The sequence below is a fragment of the Bacillus rossius genome, chromosome 8 (assembly GCF_032445375.1).
Source record: "Bacillus rossius redtenbacheri isolate Brsri chromosome 8, Brsri_v3, whole genome shotgun sequence".
Lineage (NCBI taxonomy): Eukaryota > Metazoa > Arthropoda > Insecta > Phasmatodea > Bacillidae > Bacillus > Bacillus rossius.
The window spans coordinates 37,983,727-38,011,020 of NC_086336.1; the positions used below are offsets into that span (position 1 = coordinate 37,983,727).

The 27,294-nt window shown below is 40.7% G+C and overlaps 1 protein-coding gene across 2 annotated transcripts in view; it reads right to left on the reverse strand.

Moving 5' to 3' along the window:
• Positions 1 to 982: 982 nt before the first annotated feature.
• Positions 983 to 27,294, reverse strand: part of LOC134534748 (uncharacterized) — an 86,739-nt gene continuing 60,427 nt past the window's right edge. Inside the window, exons 6-7 of one of the 2 annotated variants that reach the window (XM_063373269.1) lie at positions 21,611 to 21,824; positions 983 to 3,131 (exon numbers count right to left, since the gene is read on the reverse strand). In XM_063373269.1, the coding sequence (XP_063229339.1) occupies positions 2,967 to 3,131; positions 21,611 to 21,824 (379 nt within the window). In that variant the 3' untranslated portion in view covers positions 983 to 2,966. The remainder of the gene's footprint in view (positions 3,132 to 21,610; positions 21,825 to 27,294) is intronic. The other variant, XM_063373270.1, reaches the window with a different exon arrangement.

Sequence of the window (27,294 nt, forward strand, 5' to 3'; positions counted from 1 at the left end):
TCACTAAACGGCTCAATGTGTCTGTAGGGATTTTTCCCCATTACTGCCGCAGATAATCCTTTAATTGTTGCGGGTACAACGCTGGGCCATCTTCCTCTTAAGAATTCTCCAAATATTCTCTATAGGAGCTATATCCGGACTTGCTGCTGGCCGCTCTAAAAAAGGGACACTTTTGTGCGTGTCTATTTGTGTTATGTTCGCCGTATGAAGCCGTGCGTTATCTTGTTGGAAAATATATCGTTTTCTGCCAAACAGTCGCTGCACTGATGGGCGTATATTCACATCAAGAACGCGTGTATAGTCTTGAGCCTTTATCGCACCCGTTAAAAAAATGAAAATTGCCAACCCCATTCGCTTCCATGCAACCCCACACCATCATAGAGCTTGGTTTAAGAACCACGCGTTTGTAACAGGATGGATAGTTTGCTTCATCCGTCTCCCTAGTAACCTTTCAACCAATATTTCTAAATGAAACCTGAAAAATGTATTAATTTGTCCACAGTAACTTTTTTTACGTGAATACGTCTTTAAAGTTGCTTCCATAGTGGGAGGCAATTCAAAAAACGAATGATTATAAAATCAGGGGATACAGTTTGGTGCTGCAGCTACATATCTATCATCTCCATCCAAAATTTAATTACACCAATGGATAGCTAAATGATCAAATAATTATTTACGCTAAGTGAGGACTGTGACGCATCGCGTGCGGTGGAGGGGGAAGCGCCGCCATTTTGAGGTCATTTTGCTGCGTTTCGAGATTTACATTTAATATAATTTTTGACTCTGAGAAGCTACGACGTTCGTTTGAGTTTCAATCATCAGCTCTCGTCAAAATCTATCGATTGCATATATAAAACTTTAGTGTAAAATAGTTACAGTGAATATATATGGTGTTAAAATAAAAAATAATAATTATAACATACATAAAATAACGTATTTTATTTTTTTTTCTCCACTGAGCTGAAGTCCGGCTGAGGTGAACGAACTTTATTGAGAAGTGTTGGGCTTCAGAAGGCACCTTTCAGACCAACTTTCCTTTCCTTCTTTGTTTTTTATTTTCCCTTCTTCAGATGTGACACTTGTACATTGTCTAGATATACATATAACAATGCATTTTAAAACGTTTCAATGACCCCACATTTCATTTTTTTTAATTACAGAAACCTTAGTGAACGAACTTCATTGACGTTGACTTTGTACTTGTCCCTGGAAGTGACATCACAAAGGGCTGTCCGAATTTAATTTGAAGTATGCAGGTAGGTACGCAAGTAAGTTTATTTCTCGCGTAATCCCAGGTAATAGAAACGACACTATTTTGAAAACAGTTTTTTGTATGTTATGTTTTATAGAACATTTAAGTAATATAAAAAACCATAATATTATTTATATATACATGTATTACTGGTGTTAACATATTTAATACATAAATATTTATATTTTAACATGTTTTGAGGAAGTTTTCAAGAAATAGTTACATGTATGCCAATTGTAACTTACGAAGCAAAGGTTCAATCTTAAAGTAGGTTGCCTTAAATTCATATATCAGTAGATGAATGACCAATGCCACTTTTTGCAGTTAAAAAAATTTTCTGCTTAAATCACACAAAAAATTTGTATCTACTTACAAACTAACATAATTTAAATTTAAAAGTTAATACAAGCACATAATTTTTAATATAACTATTTTAATAGTCAAAATAAATGTAGGTACAAGTTTTATTTCATTTCTTTAAGGTTAGTTGGATTTCCTTCTTTTTATTCTTTATGATCTTTTCTCAGCTCAAATTATATCCATAAAACAAACGCGTAAGCAACAACATAGATAAGTACATTTCACCTGCCAAAAAATGTCCCATTTTTTACGATAAGGTTGCTTTTTAATGTTGTGTTAATAAAATTAAACACCACTTTGTGTTTTGCTGTTATAGATTTTTTTTTAACTGTTTTTAATTTATTTATCTACAACTAGCCTGTTAATGTCTCTTCCATGTGACAAAGAAAAAAGACTATGAGCTGTGCATTATACACCAAATTTAACTCACATCTTACAACTTGTAATCGTTAAGGAATCACAGCAGTATGAACTTATCTATGATCAGGGAAAAGAAGATATAGCGGCTCGATGAAGGTCAGACTGCACAGCAGTGTGGATCCAGAAGAATATAAAAAGGGGGGGGGGGGGGGGGAGAGAGTTTACCTTGAGAGGCAGGAGGGAAGTAACTAATTCGCTTCTAAACACAAGCTGATTCTTGACGAGCCTTTGGGTCCACCAGTCCTCCATAGTCCTCCAAGGTCCTCCATAGTCCTCCATGTACTCGTGCAAATAACACCTGTCCAATGGCTAATGACACGTGAGACGTCATGCCTGTGATTCGATACTTCTTTTCTTTACATTTTATCATTGGTTGGTAATCCTTCAAAATAAAAAGTGGTCCAATCGAGAAAAAAAAAAAAGCACATCACGAAATGAACACGCCAATTTCTCCTTTTTTTTCTAGGATTGAATTGGTATTTCAGTGGACGATGTGTGAGCTAATAAAGCACAAACGTTTTGAACCACATTAACTGCACCCATGTATCGTAGCACAGTGATTAGCATCCACACCGGTGGTTTTTCTTATGCGAGAGGCTATGATCACACTTCTTACGAAGCCTTTTGTGCCGTGGCTTCACGTGCACCAGAAGCAAAAAATACCGGACAGCCCCAAGATGTTCTGGCGTGTTTGTCCCGTCAGGCAGACGATTTGCCCATCAGTATGGACCATGTATTTGTTTAATACATGTGGTGCCAACATTATGACGACAACACACATTCATTGTTGAAAAATAAACCTATAGTGATTCAAATTTCTTTAAAAAAAAGTTAGTCTTGTTTGACACCAAATAATATAATGTATAATTTAACACCTCTCGCCGGTGGGTTATTGCTCACAGCCTAGCCTGTGCTGGGGAGCGCACGCATAGTTTCAGTCCCGAGCGTGTCGCCGGTGGTCGCGTGGTGCGCTGCGGAAGACGGCGGGGCGCCGGGGGGAGGCTCGCAGGGAGTCACGCGGCGCCCAGCGCCAGGAGCGACGCGGCCAGCACAACGCCCGCGCCGCAAGAGTCGCGGCGGCTGCACCCGGCCGCTCGCGCTGCGAACAACCCCACTGTCTCTCACTCCTCTCTTCCCGGGCACGTCTAGGACACGTCTCGGACACGTCTCGGACACGTCTAGGACACGTCTCGGACACGTCTAGGACACGTCTCGGACACGTCTAGGACACGTCTCGGACACGTCTAGGACACGTCTAGGACACGTCTAGGACACGTCTCGGGCACGTCTCGGGCACGTCTAGGACACGTCTCGGACACGTCTAGGACACGTCTCGGACACGTCTCGGACACGTTTCGGACACGTCTAGGACACGTCTCGGACACGTCTCGGACACGTCTCGGACACGTCTAGGACACGTCTAGGACACGTCTAGGACACGTCTCGGACACGTCTAGGACACGTCTCGGACACGTCTAGGACACGTCTAGGACACGTCTCGGACACGTCTAGGACACGTCTCGGTCACGTCTCGGACACGTCTAGGACACGTCTCGGACACGTCTCGGATACGTCTAGGACACGTCTCGGACACGTCTAGGACACATCCAGGACAAGTCTCGGACACGTCTAGGACACGTCTCGGACACGTCTCGGACACATCTCGGACACGTCCAGGACACGTCTCGGACAAGTCTCGGACACGTCCAGGACACGTCTCGGACAAGTCTCGGACACGTCTAGGACACGTCTCGGACAAGTCTAGGACACGTCTAGGACACGTCCCGGACACGTCCCGGACACATCCCGGACACGTCTCGGACACGTCTCGGACACGTCTAGGACACGTCTCGGACACGTCTCGGACACGTCTCGGACACGTCCAGGACACGTCTCGGACAAGTCTCGGACACGTCCAGGACACGTCTCGGACAAGTCTAGGACACGTCTAGGACACGTCTCGGACAAGTCTCGGACACGTCTAGGACACGTCCCGGACACGTCCCGGACACGTCCCGGACACATTCCGGACACGTCTAGGACATGTCTAGGACACGTCTCGGACACGTCTAGGACACGTCTCGGACACGTCTAGGACACATCTAGGACACGTCCCGGACACGTCTCGGACACGTCCCGGATACATCTCGGACACACAAGTGGGGAAAAATATCTGCACTTTTACAAAAAGTGGCCAAGAGATAGCTCATAATACTGCAATAAAGATATTGGAACGTTGTACAACACATGGCTACGGTTATTTTTGCATACATGAAATACGTTATTAGATATATAATACTGAGTGTTTATTTACAAAAATTGGGGTATAATATTTATTTTTTTAATTGATGTTACATTCAAAAGTAATTTTTTTAAACAATGTAAAAGATAATTGTATATTCAAAAATTTGAGAATTAACATGTGCAGTAAATACTGGAAAGCTGTTCAGGGAACGGTTTAAAAATTACTTCAACTATCGGAGGTACTGGAACAACACAAATCATAAATATCTGGGTAAGAATCCGAATCAAAGTGTTTCTACGAACACAATTTTGTAGCGATAGAGTTGTTTTTATGTAAATGCACAAAATTAAAAATTAAAAAAATCTGTAATTTTAAGTGAATATTCCGGTTCCATTAAGAAAAGACGAAACTTTATTTCTTTAAAATCTCTTTTTTAGTCAATAATGTATTTTCAGGCCTCGAGCTTTCTCTTGTTGATAGTTGGTTGCCACTCATAATTCTCATCGAGTCGCGACTTATTTGTAACGTTAGCTCTTAACTGAAGAACCTCCAAAATGCTTTACCTCCATGTTGAAATGTCCGTGTTAAAATATCATTAGTGTTAGAAGACTAGCTACTTGTGAACAAAAGGGCAGCTAATCTCAATATTTATCAAACTGTCAACCATGTTTTCGAAGATTTAAGATTATAACCAAGCAAAGATATATATATATATATATATATATATATATATATATATATATATATATATATATATATATACACACACACTAGCTGCAGTACCCAGCGTTGCCCGGGCTGAACACAGGGTGAAGGGGAACTGTTTAGAGATCAGATGTAGTTAGTAATTGTCTTCTTAATTTTAATGTCAAGTGTGCAAAATAATTTATATCACTTTCAGATCCCGACAGACGTTGTTCTGCCAGTTTATAATTATTTACCTGGTCTGTATGTAATCTAGACTCTATAAAGCAATATAGGAAAAAAACTGAAAAATAAGGGATTACTAATATTGAAAAGATTCCATTATCTAACTAATACTCGGCATGCATTGCAATGCCTCATTCAGTTTTGTTTTGTAATATGTTTTAAGTAGTTACACATATACAAATAATCTATCCATGTCTCTAAATATATATTTATCTCTATCTACATCTATAGTCCTATATATCGATGTATCTCTCTATCTGTATTTATCTCTTTATATCTACATATATACCTCACACTATCTCTATGTATTCTATATGAGGGTACTGATTGCTTCGTTGTTAATATCACACGGGTATTTTTTACTTGTATGGGAAAATTAAGAATGATAAGGCATCTAGTGCGTGGCAACAATGTTAATAGGCAATAGGAAATAAACTTCTAGCGCCTGCACTTCTAGCGCCTGCGGCATTGTCAACACACACTTCGTACGTGTACTGCATGTTGTATCTAACTCCCTCCAACGCATTTGATTCTAAATTAGACTTTTAGTAAAAATCCCTAATGTTATTGATAATATAATATAGCCTATAGCCTTCCTCGATAAATGTACAATCCAAAACTGAAAGAATTTTTTCAAATCGGACCAGTGGTTCCTGAGACTAGCGCGTTCAAACAAACAACCAAACAAACAAACTCTTCAGCTTTATAATATTAGTATATATATATATTTTTTTTTTTGCCTCGGTATGAGTAGTTACCGATAGTTCTCTTTTTAAAATGTGTTCAAAAATTTTTTTTAACTCGTTTGGAGGGGAAAAGTTGTAAAAATATTTTTGTGTTATATTTTCTCGTGAGGCGTAGCCAGTGTTATTGAGAAACACCCTGTAGTTGTGATGATCATCGTGCTGAGCGAATTGATCCCAGGTATCGGCGCTGCGGACGCACCTGGGGTTGCAAATGCAGGGGTCGGGGTTAGTGAAGCAATCTGATCGTTCACTGAAATGCAATAATGTACGGCCGCGCTAGCGATTGTTCCCGTGTAACTGGCGGCCGTCTGCAAGAGCCATTCAGGACGCGTTTGCCTCCGCACTGGATGGCTGCGATTGATGTGCCGACATTTTACCTGGAATAAACTCAGCAACCACGAAACACAGAAAATGCTACAAAGTTTTACACACGTCTGGGCTAGAAATCTTTTCGCGGAAAAGTAAGTACACAGGTAGGCGTACTACGCGAACAGAGGATGTAGCCAAGACGACCAAGTAATTACACACCACTCGAGGCTTCGTCTCGCACGCAATGCTGAGTTTCTAAGATAATTTTCCCGTCATTTGTGTCACGGCAAGGGATAATAATTACGAAAATTTGCGCCACGTTCTACGCCCATTATGTTGCACTTATTGAAAGCCTGTTAAAAAAATATTCGTGACAGAACAAAAAATGCAAGCGAGGTATCGCATTAAGTTTACTGAAATAGCCCTAAAGTAATAGAAATGACGAAAAAATTAAAAGAAAAAGAAAGACATGTGAGCGAGCCTTTCAGTACTCGCCTGAGATGCGTAACATCTAACTAAACTCGGTAACGAGCAAATCCATGTGTTCTCGTGTTGCAAATACTTATACTTATAATACATAACTGACACCTGAAATTTAACGTAGAATTCTCTCAAATAATGCCTATTGTGATAAATATAAACGCAAATTGTGTTTTCAAACTACATTCCTTGGCGCGAATCACACGTAGTTTTCCGCACCTGCCTCTAGATTTTTTTTTTTTTTTTGCCGGAGCAGCTACGTCATTTGATTAGCAGACCGAAAGTTAACATTTTTGGACCTGATTTCCGTTAATACTGTCCATATTGTTAAAATTCATTTAACAGTTCATTAAGGCTACACAGTTTCCAGTTGGCTTTGTGAACTCTGGTTCGCACCACCCGCCACAGATGGCAGCACCGTGGTTGCACATTCACGAAATGACGGGAAGCCTTCGTTTCACAGACGAGAGAGCTACACCCGAAGTTCATGCTCGCTTTTTTTCTTCCGTTCTATCTCATTGTATAAACCGGTGTGGCATTAAATTTTGCGGTCGATTAGGATAGGTTAGCTACATTATAAATACTTTTAAACATTGTGGTTGGTTGGTTATATTAGGTAAGTATAGCTACATTAAAAAATACTGTAAAATCATTTTATGGTTGCTTAGCAAAAAAACTTTTTAATGTGTAGCTATCCAGAGCTAGGAAACCGTTTACATGATTTCACAGTATCTTTAATGTAGCTATCTTAATTAAAGCAACCGTCCACAATGTTTTAAAGTAGGTATTTATAATGTAGCTAACCTAACCAGTAGTTGGAAATGGGGGGTTAAAGGCCAGGCGGAGGATCGAGGAACCGGCGGCCATCTTGGATGACGTCATCTAATCCGTATGCTAATCCATGCTAATCCGTATGCTAATCTATGCTAATCCATGCCAATCTATGTTAATCCATGCCAATCCATGCCAATCCGTATGCCAATCTATGCCAATTCGTATGCCAATCTATGCTAATCTGTATGCCAATCTATGCTAATCCATATGCCAATCTATGCTAATCCATATGAAGGGTGCAGGGGAAAAACCAACAGGGTCCATAAAACTAAATTGTGCAGGAGAGAGAAAAGAAAGTTTGAAACGTTATAAGTGATATAATGTAGTGTCCATGTTTGTATCAATTATTTAAAAAATTAGTTTAGACCTCGTTGTGTTCCCCTTGAAAATACAGTAACATTCTGTTTTTATTTTATTGCACAATTAATTATTTACTGAAACAGTGACTGGACTCTGTTGGTTATTCCCCTGGATTTTGTAATAGGCTCAATATATTTCTGGAAATATTGTTTATTATTGAATGTTTTATTAGACTATTAAGTCTGAAAACAACAAGAAACAATCTACAGAGTATATACCTTCGTTAAATTATTTGAGGTCAATGGTTTCTTTTTATGTTCAACTAACATTAAACAATATAAGATATACAATTCTGATAGCAAAAAAAAAATGCTTTTCTATTTAATTATGTGACAGTATCTTTCCACAGATATCTTTATAATATTGAAATTATCAGCACACATCTAGATATCACTTTCCTCATCAGGGATGTCATTATCATGGCTGTGCTGATGAATAGCAAGAAGTTGTCTGTAGTATTCCTTGGATCCCTCATCTTCACAGAACTTTGACAGGATTTCCAGGTCTCGACACTTCTCATTGGGCAGAGGAATAGGTGCAAGGTAGAGCTGGGCAGGTTCTTTAAGATTTGACAGTGTGGATTTTTTCTGCCGCTTCTTCAATTGATCCTTTACAAGTGCAGAGAAGAACACTCCATTGTACATTTCTCTGTGATCTACGGTTTTTGGATCTGATTGAACGAATCTTAGCTGTTTTACTGGCCTTATAGCAAAAGGAAGCTTCTTCTTGTACAATTTTGAAGAAAGAAATCCACCCCAGGCTTTGAACATTGGTTGGCCACATGATACAACAAAAAACGGATTCGGCTTGGCTCTGGCCCCTTCGATAACTTCTCTCCAGGCATTAGGAGTTTCAGCCTTTGCATGCTTAGGGATTAAACCCATATTTTTATCAGGTTCCATGAAAGAATGGCCACGCACCTGGTATGTAACAGTAACCATCTCAAAACACCTTAATTCTGTAGTTACATAGTGCAGGAACTGAATGATATTATGATTTTTGTTTTGTCCTGCACATGAGTCGGCGAAGATATGAAGCTTTTGAATGCCAGTGTCCAGATAGGTGTAGAAAAAATGATACAGCATTGAGCAAACATCATCTTACCCCTTTTTTGCCACTGTCTGGTCATAGATATACATGATTGAGGAGCCACTTGATAAAACATGTACATTGAAGATGTAAAACGCAAGCTGTCTTCTAAAGTACACCTCACTTGAGGTTATGTTTGGCGTAGGAAGATTTGCCCCGAAATCAATAGCAATGACCTCAACAGTTGGAGACTGCATAGCTTCCTTTTTGGCACTTCTTTTCTTTTTGTAGAACCAGTCAGCTTTCTTGAGGTGAAGTGTTCTCTCATCTTCTAGCCTCCTATGATCCTCCTGCAACTTCACTAGATCCTCATTACTTGTAGCACTGGAAATTTTTCTTGCGGTATCGGTGAGTTTGGCTTTATGTTCATCACACCAACAGCATGTTTCGGTTCGAGGATAGCTGAAAGCAATGTTGAACTCAGACACAAAAATTTTTCGGAATGTTTCATAAGAGATCTCAATATTGAGATGTTTAGTCAAAAATAGCCCAAGAAGTTTTTTGACATTCAATTCCTCTGGAAGATACACTTTTTGAGAGTCTTTCAAGCTGTAGTGTGCTTTACGTCCCTTTAAACTACCAAAAAACTGCATCACAGCTTCATGGGTCTGTTCAGTGAGCTTATGAGGGCGATTAGCGTGTTTGCCTCGTTCATCAATAGGTGACGTGCCTGTTGTTCTCAAAGATGTTTTGATTGTGTGTAACCGGGAGGGTTTAATTCCAAACAGTGACTGGAACCCTTTAAAGCATACTGGTACTTCTACTGTACAGCCACTCCTTACCACACGAACTTTGTAGCTATCATTTAACCTAGCATCTTCTACATTCTTCCTTGGTCTTCGCCGTGCCACAGGATGTGTTGAAATAAGGCCTGAGAGATAACTGTTCTGTGCATTAGTACCACCTTCATGTCCAATGTTGTTGAATGTTCTTATTAATTCATTTCGTTCAGCCAAAGAAATATTCTGAAAACATTCAAACCGTTTACACTGACAGTCAACTCCAGTTTCAAATGTCGTTGCCCGCAGCTGCTTGGTAACATCTTTGAGGCGGCCAAATTTCTTGCGTTTTTTCGTTGTTGTTTCATCACGTGCATGTACATTTTCATCACTCACTTCACTTTCAAGTAATTGAAATTCGTCGTCAATCATTGTTTGCACACAAGTTACTACAGAAATTGAAGAATTATTTCATTCACCATGAAACATTGATTGTAAGAATCTTTTATAACTGGTATAACAAAATACAATCTGCATCAATAAACACAAACACACAAACAACATAAGACAATAAAAACCGTCTGGGCCAAAGATAATATAACACACAGCAGTGCAATACCCTACAAGAATAACATAAGTCAGAACTAGGACTGTGTTGGTTATTTCCCTGTTTCAGATGGACTCTGTTGGTTTTTCCCCTGCACTGTAAAAATAAAAGCTGCAATACCTTTGGACTGCATCGTTTTTTTCCATTTTATCAACTTGCAATGTTAGAATAAAGCATGACAGCACTGCATTACAATCATAACCTCAATTTTAACTTTTTTGGACTCTGTTGGATTTTCCCCTGCACCCTTCATATGTTAATCCATGCTAATCCATGCTAATCCATCCGCCATTTTGTATTTCTAGAAATTTCCACCAACTTCGAATCGTGACGTCACCGTTGCACTTTTCGTCACGGCCGCCATCTTGGATTCGAATTTTTTTTTTCGAACTTTGAAATTCGATGTAATCATCAGCCGCCATCTTGTTTCGTCTGCTGGTGGCCGCCATCTTGTTTTCGTCTGCTGGTGGCCGCCATATTGTTTTCGTCTGCTGGTGGCAGCCATCTTGTGACATCATATAGTTATGTTGGTCGCCACCAGATAGCAGCAGGGATTATTTTATTTTAACTAAAATATTTTCAGTGCCGAGGCTGGGATTCGATCCATGGGACGTGAAAACGTCCAGGATGTCGTGGTTACTAGGCGGACGCCTTGACCACTAGACCACGAGACCAATTGGGATATGGTGGAATAAATAATCTATATATGCTACGTACTGACAGCAAGTTTATGATAAATGGGGGAGGGTGTTTTTGCCTTCCTTAATGCATACCTAAGGCGCCACATTTGAAATTAAAATTATTATACAGCCGCCATCTTTAATTCCAGCACAGACTACCAGATGGCGCCAAATTCAAAAAATAGTTGCCAGAGACGCCGCCATCTTGGTTCTCAAGTTGGCTGGTAGATGTCGCTAGTATCGCGCGCCAAATTCAAAATTAGTTGCCAGAGGCGCCGCCATCTTGGTTCTCAAGTTGGTTGGTAGATGGCGCCACCGTCGCCATATTTTAGTTAGTATAATCGATACCAGATGACGCCACCGTCGCCATCTTTAGTTCCTAGTGTTGCTTACAGAGTGTGCCACCGTCGCCATCTTTAATTCTTAAAGTTACTGCCGGATGGCGCCAAGTGTTATGTAGTCAGTCGAGACAAGTCGGGAACGAGTCGAGACAAGTCTAGACAGTCGAGACAAGTCGGGGGGACAAGACGAGACAAGTCGGTAGCCTGTATTCACCAAGTTCTCCGTTGCCGCCATCTTTAATTCATAAAGTCGCTACCAGATGGCGCCACTGTCGACCGTCTTTAATTCAAGGCATTGTTGCCGGATGGCGCCAAGTTTGAATTTAAAAAACCTACAAGTGTTATGCAATGTGTAACCAGTCGAGACAAGTCGGTAGCCTGTATTCACCAAGTTCTCTGTTGCCGTCACTGCTATCCGGGTATCTGACGAGTCCTAATTAATATACTCGTACACATCCTACCTCTATGACCTCTACAAACAATCTGACCGTACATACTCCAAAATGACATATATATTACACCCACATGCAAACATTTGATAACCATCAAGAATGCCATCATACAAAAATAAATTAACCATCGCTGAAACAAATTTCCCAACATTAATTACAATAAAAAAAGTCCGGTAAGATACTGTATTTTGTCTATAATTTAATAAATGATGATAGAGTATTAATAAAATATTGGTGTTGTGTAGAGTCTCTCTCTTCTTCTCGTAGTGGCGGAAGACTTCTCGAAGCCAGTGTTAGAATTTATGTATTAAAGCAATCACTCTAGCTGAGGAGGTTAATAACTTATAGTTACAACTTTTTAAAAATACTCTGAATTTAAAACAATTTTTAATAAGAGGGACCATTAAACGGTTTGAAATTAAAGCAAACAACTTAAATGTTAAACACATATTTATTTAAATCTTATTACAAACAGCAAGGGATAAGAAAAATCACTGATTTAAAAGAATTAAATAATGAATAATAAAAGTACATAATATTCACACACTGCACATCATAGTGACAAAGTCAACATAACCTATTTACATAAACCAGAGACCCAATACCTAAATATTAAGCATAACTACAAGTTACATAGAGTATAATATACTCTGAAATACATATTAAAGAGAAAATTGATATAAATAATATCATACTTTGCTCAATAGTTCCAGAAGTAATGAACGTACAGCTACACGAGCAATCTCAACAGTTCTTTCATCACTAGTGGTTTCTGTGGAACATACTTGAGTGGTGTCTTCACTGATCGGACCTAGATGACTGAGATCTCGGGTTCGACTCTTGCGAGATGTAGGAAGGCGAAGCTGACGCCGGCGTTTAGGCTGGACTGCTACTGATGTAGTAGGTGCTGGCGATGTGGGACTCATCTGGGTACAGCTAGATGATGTCTGGACTGACGAAGTCTGACCACATGCAGATGCTGGCAATGACTGAATAGCTGGTTGGTTGAATGCATGTGCGAAAACCTCTTCAGGCGTTGCAGGGAGAACTGTATCATCTCTCATCATATTCACACTACAATGTCCATAGCCCAGACAGTTGATAACTTCTAGAGGCGTATCTTGAGGTCCTGGGTTTAAAACCTGTTTCACGTGAAACACAGCGTCACAACTCCCCGAAAAATGTTTTAAAACACCGTCGATCCACTCACTATAATCAACAGTGACTAGTCCAGGTGTTACACTGGAGTATATCCTGTTCGGTTGAAAGTTAGACATCTTGGTTAACTACTTCTGCTGTAGGTCCTTACACCACCACAGTTTCAGCTCGACTGCCATCGCACGAGTCGAGGGTCGTATCTAAAAATATATGTATTACTTGTATACAACATTCCAACATGGTGATCAACCATCCAAGCCCTAAGCATGCTCGCATTGTGTCTTGAGATCGAACCTGAACATGTATTATTGCACGTGTACAATTTATTTAATTCTTTCAATGATGGACACTCATATTCTGCTTGTACATCTAATATTAGCACATGTTGCTTATAATAGTTAGTTAGCCACCGTTTCTGCTCTATTCCTACAACCAATACAGTTCCGCTCAGATGACTTGCCAATATGTTGGGTATTGAAGCATAAGGAAAGAGTCCGTGTTCCCACTGTAAACCATGAAAATTTCTAGTGAGCCAGACATTTGTTTTTTGATGCTTCCTGGTGAGATATCGCCATTCAAATGGAGGTTGAAAGTTACATGTTATTACATTTCCTTCTTCATCTGCAATGCTAAGTTCCTTGATAATAAATCCATACTGACTAGAGAAGCCTTGGAGGTTTACACATTTCGTCATGGAGGTCGAGACGAGACTAAGCCGGTAATGTACTGCCAGGTCTTAGATAATGGACGACACAATCTACCTTGTTGCAGGATGTCTCGATTATATCCGGAGCCTCCTCGTCACAATCACTGGTCCAGTGATGACCGAATTTGCCAACCTCTAGTTGAAGTAACCATCCTCGGTGACGTAGTGCACATGGCGGAATCCTGGCGTTACTTCCGCGTACTTTGCAGTTGGATCGAACAGCATTTGCTTGAATTTGTAGCAGCAGCTCTATACCCACACGACTATGTGTTGACTGCTGTGTCTAGGGTGTTGACCTCAATTTATACCGCTAGGACCCCCCTCCAGTCCAGTCACGTGTACCGTTGCTTCCGTTGTTGTCCCCCCGCCTTGCTGGCGGCCTCCAACATTCGAACGAGGTGATAAACCATCCAAGCCCTAAGCATGCTCGCATTGTGTCTTGAGATCGGACCTGGACATCCAAGTTACATAGAGTATAATATACTCTGAAATACATAATAAAAAGAAAATTGATATAAATAACATTATACTTTGCTTAATAGTTCCAGAAGTAATGAACGCACTGCTTGACCAGTGACAGGTGTAACTAAATATTAAATATATTTTATATTTTATTTTCCATTACTTTTCGTGGAATTTATTAATCATTCACTCTACGAAAAACAACTCAAGACAATATACCTGACCATCGAATTAAATACAGTACCGCTATGCCTTACATGAAAGTCTAATTATTCGATAATCTGAATAACCTACAAATCGTTCATGTACAAAGCCACACGTACAGGCCAATTGTCTATGGACCATGAGACCGAGTCATGACAATATCAGACGTATAGGCTAGAAATTTCAGAACCGCAGGACCTTCTTCGTCTTTAGATAAAGGACCAAGCGACCTTGAAAAATATTTTAGTAACACCAAGAGGTTTTGAACTAGTAAATATTCAGTCACTACATATTTTACTACGCGCAATCAACAAAAAGGAAGCACCATCAACGAAAAGGCAGCACAATCAAAAAAGGCAGCACAATGGAAGCACCATCAACATAAAGGCAGCACATTTTGGAAGCACAATCAATAAAGGCAACACATTTGGAAGCACCATCAACAAAAAGGAAGCACATTTTGGAAGCACCATCAACGTAAAGGCAGCACATTTTGGAAACACAATCAAAAAAGGCAGCACATTTTGAAAGCACAATCAAAAAAGGCAGCACAATGGAAGCACCATCAACAAAAGAAGGAAGCACATTTTGGAAGCACCATCAAAAAGGCAGCAGATTTTGGAAGCACAATCAAAAAAGGCAGCACATTTGGAAGCACCATCAACAAAAGAAGGAAGCACATTTTGGAAGCACCATCAAAAAGGTAGCACATTTGGTAACACAAGTTACGAGAACTAAGTCTTAGTTAGAAATCAGAATGCAAGAAATAAAAACATTACATTTTTACTTTTAATAGTTAATTTATTTCTTAACATTATACAAATAGAAGTAAAATAAGCCATTATTGTATGTAACCAGCTTTCCTCAGTTCTTAGAGTATGAATGATATTTCTTTTATGCACGAATAGTTTCCTGCACAAAGGGAGCCATGTAGAAGTCTTAGCCGGTCAACCAATAAGTTTGGATCTTTCCACGATGTGTAATCAATCTCTTCTACCACCATCTCACTTGCTTGTTTATTATAAATACTTTTAATATCACAATCGTCCCAGTGATCATAATAAGCGTTATCAGATTTATTTATTATAACACGTCGTTTCCATCGTTTCGGTCTCAGGACACCGTTACATTCTTCGATCTTGTCAGCTTTAGGTGCTTCATCACAGTCAATGCTTTTGTCAACAGCCTCAGAGTCACTGTAACAATCACTGTAGAAGACATCCTCTTCACCCAGATTACCATTTGAATTCGATATCGATGATGTCGAAGTGCCATTATCGTCTTCATGCTTCCTTTTTAGGAGTCCATCATTTTTACAAAGTAAGAAAGATCTACTTGAATTCGGCTTTTCACGTTAAGGATTCTTCCATTGTCTTCATTCTTCCATAAATCATCATCGTCCTTCAATTTAAGTTCTTCGTCGAGATCGGAAGAGCCACGAACATAATCTTTCTCAAGACAAGGAAAATTATCGTCGTAATGCAGATCACTATTCCTTAGTCTAGTAGATCCATCGTTGTCCTCTGGCTTGTACGCAGTCTTAACGTTACAAGTTCTGTCATGTCTTTTTAAGCTCTCTCTCCGCGTAAACGACTTGCTACATCGAACGCAACTTATCATATTGCGTAGTGGATTTTTAACACAGTCATTCTTCTGGTGTTGTCTTCCATTCTTTCTCAAGATAAATTCTTTGCTGCAAAACTTACACCTGTGTCCTTTCGATACAGCGACAGACACCGAATCAGGATTCATATTAGTTACTGTGACTAATGTTAGATACAAACAGACAGTTTTCCAATTGGAACCATTACTTAAATATAATTTTTAAATATTTCTTAAGCGAAAGTTAAGTTATCTCATGCAAAGGTACTTGTTGTAAGTAGTTCTGCTTTTCAACAACAGATGACACCACGTATTGCTTGCAGGTAAATATTATTTCTTTCTTTCATGCGTGATGCAGGATTCTCACTAACGATCGCAATAGAGGGATGGCATCGCTAGACTCCAAGGAGAAGGTAGTTTGTTCTTCCAGTTAGTGTTTCTCAGGGTATATATTATTATTTGACTGAATAATGATTTTTTTTTAAATTCCACCTAATAAAAATAAAATAGAAGCACTCAGAGAAAACTATCAGGGATGATGTTGTTTATAAACATCATAAATTACCAATTTTTTTTAAAAAAGTCCATATTTAATCCTACTTAAGCAACATTAGAGTTCTAGCACAAGCCCGCTTGTGAACTCTTTGCTTAAACAACATGAGAGTTCTAGCACAAGCGGGCTTGTGAACTCTTTGCTTAAGCAACATAAGAGTTCTAGCACAAGCGGGCTTGTGAACTCTTTGCTTAAGCAACACGAGAGTTCTAGTACAAGCGGGCTTGTGAACTCTTTGCTTAAGTTATTTATATCAATTTTCTCTTTATTATGTATTTCAGAGTATATTATACTCTATGTAACTTGGATGTCCAGGTCCGATCTCAAGACACAATGCGAGCATGCTTAGGGCTTGGATGGTTTATCACCTCGTTCGAATGTTGGAGGCCGCCAGCAAGGCGGGGGGACAACAACGGAAGCAACGGTACACGTGACTGGACTGGAGGGGGGTCCTAGCGGTATAAATTGAGGTCAACACCCTAGACACAGCAGTCAACACATAGTCGTGTGGGTATAGAGCTGCTGCTGCAAATTCAAGCAAATGCTGTTCGATCCAACTGCAAAGTACGCGGAAGTAACGCCAGGATTCCGCCATGTGCACTACGTCACCGAGGATGGTTACTTCAACTAGAGGTCTGCAAATTCGGTCATCACTGGACCAGTGATTGTGACGAGGAGGCTCCGGACATAATCGAGACATCCTGCAACAAGGTAGATTGTGTCGTCCATTATCTAAGACCTGGCAGTACATTACCGGCTTAGTCTCGTCTCGACCTCCATGACGAAATGTGTAAACCTCCAAGGCTTCTCTAGTCAGTATGGATTTATTATCAAGGAACTTAGCATTGCAGATGAAGAAGGAAATGTAATAACATGTAACTTTCAACCTCCATTTGAATGGCGATATCTCACCAGGAAGCATCAAAAAACAAATGTCTGGCTCACTAGAAATTTTCATGGTTTACAGTGGGAACACGGACTCTTTCCTTATGCTTCAATACCCAACATATTGGCAAGTCATCTGAGCGGAACTGTATTGGTTGTAGGAATAGAGCAGAAACGGTGGCTAACTAACTATTATAAGCAACATGTGCTAATATTAGATGTACAAGCAGAATATGAGTGTCCATCATTGAAAGAATTAAATAAATTGTACACGTGCAATAATACATGTTCAGGTTCGATCTCAAGACACAATGCGAGCATGCTTAGGGCTTGGATGGTTGATCACCATGTTGGAATGTTGTATACAAGTAATACATATATTTTTAGATACGACCCTCGACTCGTGCGATGGCAGTCGAGCTGAAACTGTGGTGGTGTAAGGACCTACAGCAGAAGTAGTTAACCAAGATGTCTAACTTTCAACCGAACAGGATATACTCCAGTGTAACACCTGGGCTAGTCACTGTTGATTATAGTGAGTGGATCGACGGTGTTTTAAAACATTTTTCGGGGAGTTGTGACGCTGTGTTTCACGTGAAACAGGTTTTAAACCCAGGACCTCAAGATACGCCTCTAGAAGTTATCAACTGTCTGGGCTATGGACATTGTAGTGTGAATATGATGAGAGATGATACAGTTCTCCCTGCAACGCCTGAAGAGGTTTTCGCACATGCATTCAACCAACCAGCTATTCAGTCATTGCCAGCATCTTCATGTGGTCAGACTTCGTCAGTCCAGACATCATCTAGCTGTACCCAGATGAGTCCCACATCGCCAGCACCTACTACATCAGTAGCAGTCCAGCCTAAACGCCGGCGTCAGCTTCGCCTTCCTACATCTCGCAAGAGTCGAACCCGAGATCTCAGTCATCTAGGTCCGATCAGTGAAGACACCACTCAAGTATGTTCCACAGAAACCACTAGTGATGAAAGAACTGTTGAGATTGCTCGTGTAGCTGTACGTTCATTACTTCTGGAACTATTGAGCAAAGTATGATATTATTTATATCAATTTTCTCTTTAATATGTATTTCAGAGTATATTATACTCTATGTAACTTGTAGTTATGCTTAATATTTAGGTATTGGGTCTCTGGTTTATGTAAATAGGTTATGTTGACTTTGTCACTATGATGTGCAGTGTGTGAATATTATGTACTTTTATTATTCATTATTTAATTCTTTTAAATCAGTGATTTTTCTTATCCCTTGCTGTTTGTAATAAGATTTAAATAAATATGTGTTTAACATTTAAGTTGTTTGCTTTAATTTCAAACCGTTTAATGGTCCCTCTTATTAAAAATTGTTTTAAATTCAGAGTATTTTTAAAAAGTTGTAACTATAAGTTATTAACCTCCTCAGCTAGAGTGATTGCTTTAATACATAAATTCTAACACTGGCTTCGAGAAGTCTTCCGCCACTACGAGAAGAAGAGAGAGACTCTACACAACACCAATATTTTATTAATACTCTATCATCATTTATTAAATTATAGACAAAATACAGTATCTTACCAGACTTTTTTTATTGTAATTAATGTTGGGAAATTTGTTTCAGCGATGGTTAATTTATTTTTGTATGTTGGCATTCTTGATGGTTATCAAATGTTTGCATGTGGGTGTAATATATATGTCATTTTGGAGTATGTACGGTCAGTTTGTTTGTAGAGGTCATAGAGGTAGGATGTGTACGAGTATATTAATTAGGACTCGTCAGATACCCGGATGGCAGTGACGGCAACAGAGAACTTGGTGAATACAGGCTACACTTGTCTCGACTGGTTACACATTGCATAACACTTGTAGGTTTTTTTAATTCAAACTTGGCGCCATCCGGCAACAATGCCTTGAATTAAAGACGGTCGACAGTGGCGCCATCTGGTAGCGACTTTATGAATTAAAGATGGCGGCAACGGAGAACTTGGTGAATACAGGCTACCGACTTGTCTCGTCTTGTCCCCCCGACTTGTCTCGACTGTCTAGACTTGTCTCGACTCGTTCCCGACTTGTCTCGACTGACTACATAACACTTGGTGCCATCCGGCAGTAACTTTAAGAATTAAAGATGGCGCCGGTGGCGCGCTCCGGTAGTAACTTTTATAATTAAAGATGGCGACGGTGGCACACTCTGGTAGCAACACTAGGAACTAAAGATGGCGACGGTGGCGTCATCTGGTATCGATTATATTAACTAAAATATGGCGACGGTGGCGCCATCTACCAACCAACTTGAGAACCAAGATGGCGGCTCCTCTGGCAACTAATTTTGAATTTGGCGCGCGATACTAGCGACATCTACCAGCCAACTTGAGAACCAAGATGGCGGTGCCTCTGGCAACTAATTTTGAATTTGGCGCGCGATACTAGCGACATCTACCAGCCAACTTGAGAACCAAGATGGCGGCGTCTCTGGCAACTATTTTTTGAATTTGGCGCCATCTGGTAGTCTGTGCTGGAATTAAAGATGGCGGCTGTATAATAATTTTAATTTCAAATGTGGCACCTTAGGTATGCATTAAGGAAGGCAAAAACACCCTCCCCCATTTATCATAAACTTGCCGTCAGTACGTAGCATATATAGATTATTTATTCCACCATATCCCAATTGGTCTCGTGGTCTAGTGGTCAAGGCGTCCGCCTCGTAACCACGACATCCTGGACGTTTTCACGTCCCATGGATCGAATCCCAGCCTCGGCACTGAAAATATTTTAGTTAAAATAAAATAATCCCTGCTGCTATCTGGTGGCGACCAACATAACTATATGACGTCACAAGATGGCTGCCACCAGCAGACGAAAACAATATGGCGGCCACCAGCAGACGAAAACAAGATGGCGGCCACCAGCAGACGAAACAATATGGCGGCTGATGATTACATCGAATTTCAAAGTTCGAAAAAAAAATTCGAATCCAAGATGGCGGCCGTGACGAAAAGTGCAACGGTGATGTCACGATTTGAAGTTGGTGGAAATTTCTAGAAATACAAAATGGCGGATGGATTAGCATGGATTAGCATAGATTGGCATACAGATTGGCATACGAATTGGCATAGATTGGCATACGAATTGGCATGGATTGGCATAGATTGGCATGGATTAGCATAGATTAGCATATGGATTAGCATACGGATTAGATGACGTCATCCAAGATGGCCGCCGGATCCTCGATCCTCCGCCTGGCCTTGAACCCCCCATTTCCAACTACTCTAACCTAATTGACCATTAGTTATCATGAGTTACAATGAACAAAAAAAAAACCGAAGATGCACGATCGGGAGTTTGGCTCTCTCGTCTGCGAAAAGAAGGCTTCCCCGAAATGGCACCTGCCGAATGCAGCATGCCGAGAGCTAAGATGTCGTGGATGGGTGTGAGGCGGTGAGGGGCAGCGAGACCTTCGAATATATATACTGTATAGAAGTTGCCAGGCCAGGTTAAAATTTCTAATACGGTTTGAGGTAGTTGGTTAATTCACCGCCGCAATCGCCACCATCTCTAGGGCATCGACTTGTGGTGGTCCCTAGCGTTCAAGTGTCGAACTCTTCAAGCATTCTTCCCCCTCCCGTTGAATGACCTTGAGCTGCAGTGAATGTTGGGTTTGGGTGGTGCGTGGGAATGACAGCGGGCGACAGTGCTGCGCTCTAACGTGTAAATAACAACCTAAGACGATACAGGGCGGTACGGCAGCGCACTGCAGCGGTGAAGTTCCCAAGCTGCTCATCATACGCTCCTGGAAAACGTAGAGTAAATCCTATCCACTCGCGACTTCTATACAGTATATATCTGTACCTGTTGCGAATAAGTAAGTAAGTCTTATAATTAGAGACCGGAAAAATTCGCGGATTCATTTCGTGATAGGCTGAAAATCAAACATGTGTACAATTCTGCTGGTTCTGCTATTGGCTCGCAGTTTAACTGGAGCTGTTTGGGCCAATGAGAGACTATCGACCAAAGAAGCGTCGAATCACAAGCTATCCAGTGGAGACGCCTCACAATTTAGTATCCAATGAACACGCGTGTTTACTTTGAGAAGTGCAGAGGATAATGGAGGCTATCCTAGAGGTCATCGAATCCGCGAATTTTTTCCGGTCCCTACTTATAATATAAGATATCGACTTAGTTATTCACGCTTGATACAGATATATTGAAAGGCGAGACGCACCCAGCAGCAGGACCTCCCGCGAGTAGTCGCGCAGCGGGCGGGCGCCCGGAATGGGGCGAGGCCCCGGGAACACGCTGGCCACGCAGCGCGCCCGCAGCGCGACGGGGGCGCCCCTGGCGGCGGCCGGCCGGAAGCGCAGCCCCAGCGCCGAGGAGACCAGTCCGTGCGCGTGCGCCGCCTCGGGCAGCGGCACCAGCCAGTCCTGCCGCTCCACCTGCCGACCAACAACTACAACTAGCACCAGGGCCGCAACGACTAGCCTACATTTACAAAGGATGGGGCAATATACCTTTTTATAAAGAATCATCGATCCCCCCCTATTGAAGCGGGGGGTCCGGAGGTCCTCCCCCGGGAAAATTTGTATTTCAAGGTGGAAAATGGTGCCATTTCAGCAGTTTTATTATCTAAAAATTGATTACACAGCACTTTCTTTGCCCCCGTTTGCCACCACTTCAAGGTGTCAGAGGGGGGGCAACATACCCTTGCCCCCCCCCCCCCTGTTGTTGCGCTCGTGGTGTAGCATATACCATCTCTTACTCATTTATTACAAAACTGTATTACGATTTATTTTTGAATTGTTCTGCACAGTTGAAACCTCTTCTACCAAGTAATTAGTCAAGTAGTTTAATTATTTTAACGCTAACGCCTCTCGCTCACTTCATTTTCTTGCCACTGCTACTAGTAACGACTAGGAAATTTTCGCGTTTTCAGCAACTATACGTCTACGATAGGCTCCACAGTTCATGTCACATGTTCATTGGCTGCCGACTGGTAAGACGTCTCAACTTAGATGGCCTGTGATTTGGTAATAATTACTTAGACAACGTTGAAGGTTTCTCACTAGCTAAGACAGACAATCAATCCCCTATGAACTGCGTGCCAATAGCAGACGCAGTATAGATGTGTACACACGTTAATTTCATCCTATAACGAAATGAATCCACGAATTATTTCCGGTCCCAAGCTAATCGTCAATTGCCTCGCCTACCCGGACACACATGCGGTGTGCAAAGCTTCAGAAACAAAAAACGGAGCTAGTAGTATAGGATAGTATGTTCTGGCACAGGCGGCAGGCGGTGGAGCTGTGTGTCCTTTCCGCCATCTTGGATTGTGACGTCACAGCGGCCATCTTGGATGACCTTGACCTTGACCTTTGACCTTGACCTGGAATTTGATCCTCAAAAATCGCCAAAAATGACCAAAATTGGGCAAAAATTGCCCAAAATTCCTCAAAAATCGCCAAAATTTCAATTTTTTTGAAAAAAATTTCCGCCAAAAAATCTCAAATAATTCCACAGTTCAAAAATTAGGATTTCGAAAATCCTCAAAAGTCGCTTTGCCCTAGAAAAACGAAAACTCCTAAAAGCGGCTTAAAACTCCTAAGAGCTAGCCGCTTATAAGCCGCCGACCTTGAAAATAAGGATGTCATGGCAGCCATATTGGATGATGATGTCACCGTTGCAAATTTTGTTACGGCCGCCATCTTTAACTTTTTTATTTATTATCCGATTTTAATGAAAAAAAATTTAAAAATTATAAAAAATCCATTTAATAAAATTTTAATTTTTTTTTTTTAAAAATGTACTTTACGACACGGAGCTCAGAGTCCTCGGTTCGAACCCGGTGAGGGCAAAAAATTAAAAATGACATCCGATCCTTCCCTCGTGGAGGGCGCTGGCATACTGACTCCCACCACTTTTTTCAAAGCATATATATCGTCACCTAGTATGACGTCATGTCCGCCATCTTGGATTGTGACGTCACGGCGGCCATATTGGATGAGTGTAAGGGACACAGCGTAACGGGACAAGTAGATCACGGCGGACATTTTGGATCCGCCATCTTGGATCCGCCATCTTGGATCCGACATTTTGGATGACGTCATTTTGTTTTCTAGAAAATTCCGGCATTGTTGTTTCCGACATATTGGATGATGACGTCACCATTGCAGTTATCGTTACGCCCGCCATCTTGAAAATCCGCAATTTTTATGTTAGAAAATCGGGAAAAATTTTAAAAATCATTAAAAAAATTATTTAATCGAATAAATAATAAAATTTTTAAAAACCACTGTTGCAGTTATCGTTACGGTCGCCATCTTGAAAATCCGCAATTTTTATGTTAGAAAATCGGGAAAAATTTTAAAAATCATTTAAAAAATTATTTAATCGAATAAATAATAAAAATCTTAAAAACCACTGTTGCAGTTATCGTTACGGTCGCCATCTTGGATTATACAAATGTTGAATATTTCATTAAACCCGCCATCTTGGTTGAGTACCATGTCATTCTTACACTTTACGTTACGACCACCATATTGGATCTTATTAATGTTGCAATCATCGTTATGGTCACCATCTTGAAATTTAGACGCCATATTGAAAATCCGTAATTATTTAGCTAGAAATTCGGGAAAAATTTCTAAATTTGTTAAATAAATCACTCATTAATTTACATATTGATTCGATCCGCTCCTGTCCTTGGTTCGATACTTGATCGATGCAATAATGTTTAATTTTATGTAAAAAATAATAATTTCAATAAACCATGTTCAACATTCGTAAAGAGACTCTAAATCCTCTACGACCACCATCCTATCAGACATCAAGACCACCATATTGGAAATGCGTAATTTTAATGCTAGAGATTCGGGAAAAAGTTCCAAAATTTATTAAATAAATTTGCAATCAATATACTGATTGACCCGGTCAGTTCCTATCCTTGGTACGATTCTGGACGTTGAAAAAAAAAATATCAATTTAACATAATAGTAACAGGTTCGAGGAATTAAACACCACAAGTTCTTTCACAAACATAATATTTATTACATAATTTCTATTCTACTACAGGATCACTTACGAAAGCCAGCAAATTTACAATCATTTAGTTAGGCAGCGGTGTGAAATGACTAATTCTTAGCTCCAATCGGTTTATACTAGACAGAGTCCAGCCAGAACCTTTACAGACATAGTTCTCCTCTTCTTGACAGAGTTTCTGGATACCGTTTTTAACAGTTTGCTTCACATCGTCAGAACTGTAAATTACTGCAGCCGATGTCTTGAATGCACACTTCTTCACTTTGTCATCTAACGGATACGGCTTTCCATATAGACAGTCCAACCACAAGTTATATTTCAAAGGTCCGTTTGTCGCTACGTCATCAGTAAGCTGATTGATTATGTCCTGTCTGATATCATCAAGAAAAGTACAAATATCCTTCGACTCACCGAACGTATTTAGATAATAATAGTCTTTCAACGTTCCACGAAATGCAGTCTGCGCCAAGTAGAAGCCATTATCGTTCACTTGTAATGCTCCGAACACAGTCTTAGGTTTAGGTCCATGTCCAGACGTCATAGCAATCGGTTTCTGCACATCTGTTTTTTTGCTTGTACGCTCACGAGTCTCCAATCTAAAGCGAGGAGTCGAAATGTTGACAGGTAGTTCAGCAGGAGCACAGACTCCACCTTTACATTTTTTCGCATGATGTCGCAAACTGTCAATTCGAGTAAACCATTTAAGGCACTCATCACATCGAAACTTTATACGAGAAGGATTCTTTTTGCATTTGCTCCGCTCATGTCTTCGTGCATCATGGGAAAATGTGAACGACATATCACAGTAGCTGCAAGGATACCGTGCCGATGTAGACGAACCTTTCAGACCCGATCCAGATATGGACGTTGCAACAGTAGTACCATTTCCAGGCATACTCTTATGAACATCGACGCATCGCTGTTGCACCGAAACCTTTACTTTCTGCCGCACAGCAGGACCTTTACATGTCTTCATGTGCGTTTTCATATTATCTTTTCTGGCAAACTGCTTATGACATTTCTCACAAACAAACATTTTACGATATAGGTTCTTGGCACATTCTCTCTTCTCATGCCGTCGAGCAATGCTGCTGTTTGAGAAAATCTTGTCACAGTAACAGCACCGATGTTCGTTAGTTGTTGTCGATTCGGCATCCATTGAAGTCTCCATCGAGGGCGAAACGAAGTTCGTCGAGTTTTCCTGCACAGCCAGCACTACCGGGATTAAAGTCTCTTCTGCTGGTGGTATCACGTCTGTTGAAATCTCCTCCAGTGTTGTCGACGTGGTTGTCAACGGAATCTGCTCCTTCTCCGTCGTAGCTGTCGTAAAGGTTCCCGTAGACGATGGTACAACCTCCATCGAGTTCGACGTTAAAGTCGGTAAAGATGCCATCGAGTTCGCAAGAACAGGTAATTACGTGATTAATGCACCAGAAGAAATAAACTAGGTGATCCTTACACCGCCGACGTCAGTAACAAACTGAGCGCCCTGCTGTCTAGGACTCGCTTATATACATGCACCGTATGGAATAATACGCTAGTCAAATCAAGAAACATCTACAATAATACTAGAGTCAAAACAACATTAAAAATAGAAGGACCATCAACAAAAAGGAAGCACATTCTGGAAGCACAATAAAAAAAAGGCAGCACATTTGGAAGCACCGACAACGAAAAGGCAGCACATTTGGAAGCACCGACATCTAAAAGACAGCACCGCCATCGAAAAGGCAGCACATTTTGGAAGCACCGACAACGAAAAGGCAGCACCGTCATCGTAAAGGCACGGACCGCAAGTCCGGGTCATGTCAATATCAGACATATAGACCATGAACACAGTACACACAGGAAACGGATCGTACACACAGTACACACAGGAAACGAAACGTACACACAGTACACACAGGAAACGGAACGTACACACAGTACACACAGGTAACGGAACGTACACACAGTACACACAGGAAACGGAACGTACACACAGTACACACAGAAAACGGAACGTACACACAGTACACACAGAAAACGGAACGTACACACAGTACACACAGAAAACGGAACGTACACACAGTACACACAGAAAACGGAACGTACACACAGTACACACAGAAAACGGAATGTACACACAGTACACACAGGAAACTGAACGTACACACAGGACACACAGGAAACGGAACGTACACACAGTACACACAGAAAACGGATGGCATCAACAGTCTTTTGGCTCCAATATTCATTGTCTCCAATATTCGTAGGCTCCAATATTCGTTGGCTCCAATATTCGTTGACTACAATTTTCGTAGGCTCCAATATTCATTGTCTCCAATATTCGTTGGCTACAATTTTCGTAGGCTCCAATATTCGTTGGCTCCAATATTCGTTGACTACAATTTTCGTAGGCTCCAATATTCATTGTCTCCAATATTCGTTGGCTACAATTTTCGTAGGCTCCAATATTCGTTGGCTCCAATATTCGTTGTCTCCAATATTCGTTGTCTCCAATATTCATTAGCTCCAATTTTCGTTTGCTCCAATATTCGTTGACTCCAATATTCGTTGGCTCCAATAATCATTGGCTCCAATATTCACGGGCTCCAATATCAATTGGCTCCAATTGCTCCAAATGCTCCAACAGGCTCCAAAAGGCTCCATCAGTCTTTTGGCTCCAATTTTCATTGGCTCCAATATTCATTGACTCCAATATTTATTGGCTCCAATATTCATTGGCTCCAATTTTCATTGGCTCCAATATTCATTAACTCCAATATTCATTGACTCCAATATTTATTGGCTCCAATATTCATTGGCTCCAATTTTCATTGGCTCCAATATTCATTGACTCCAATATTTATTGGCTCCAATATTCAT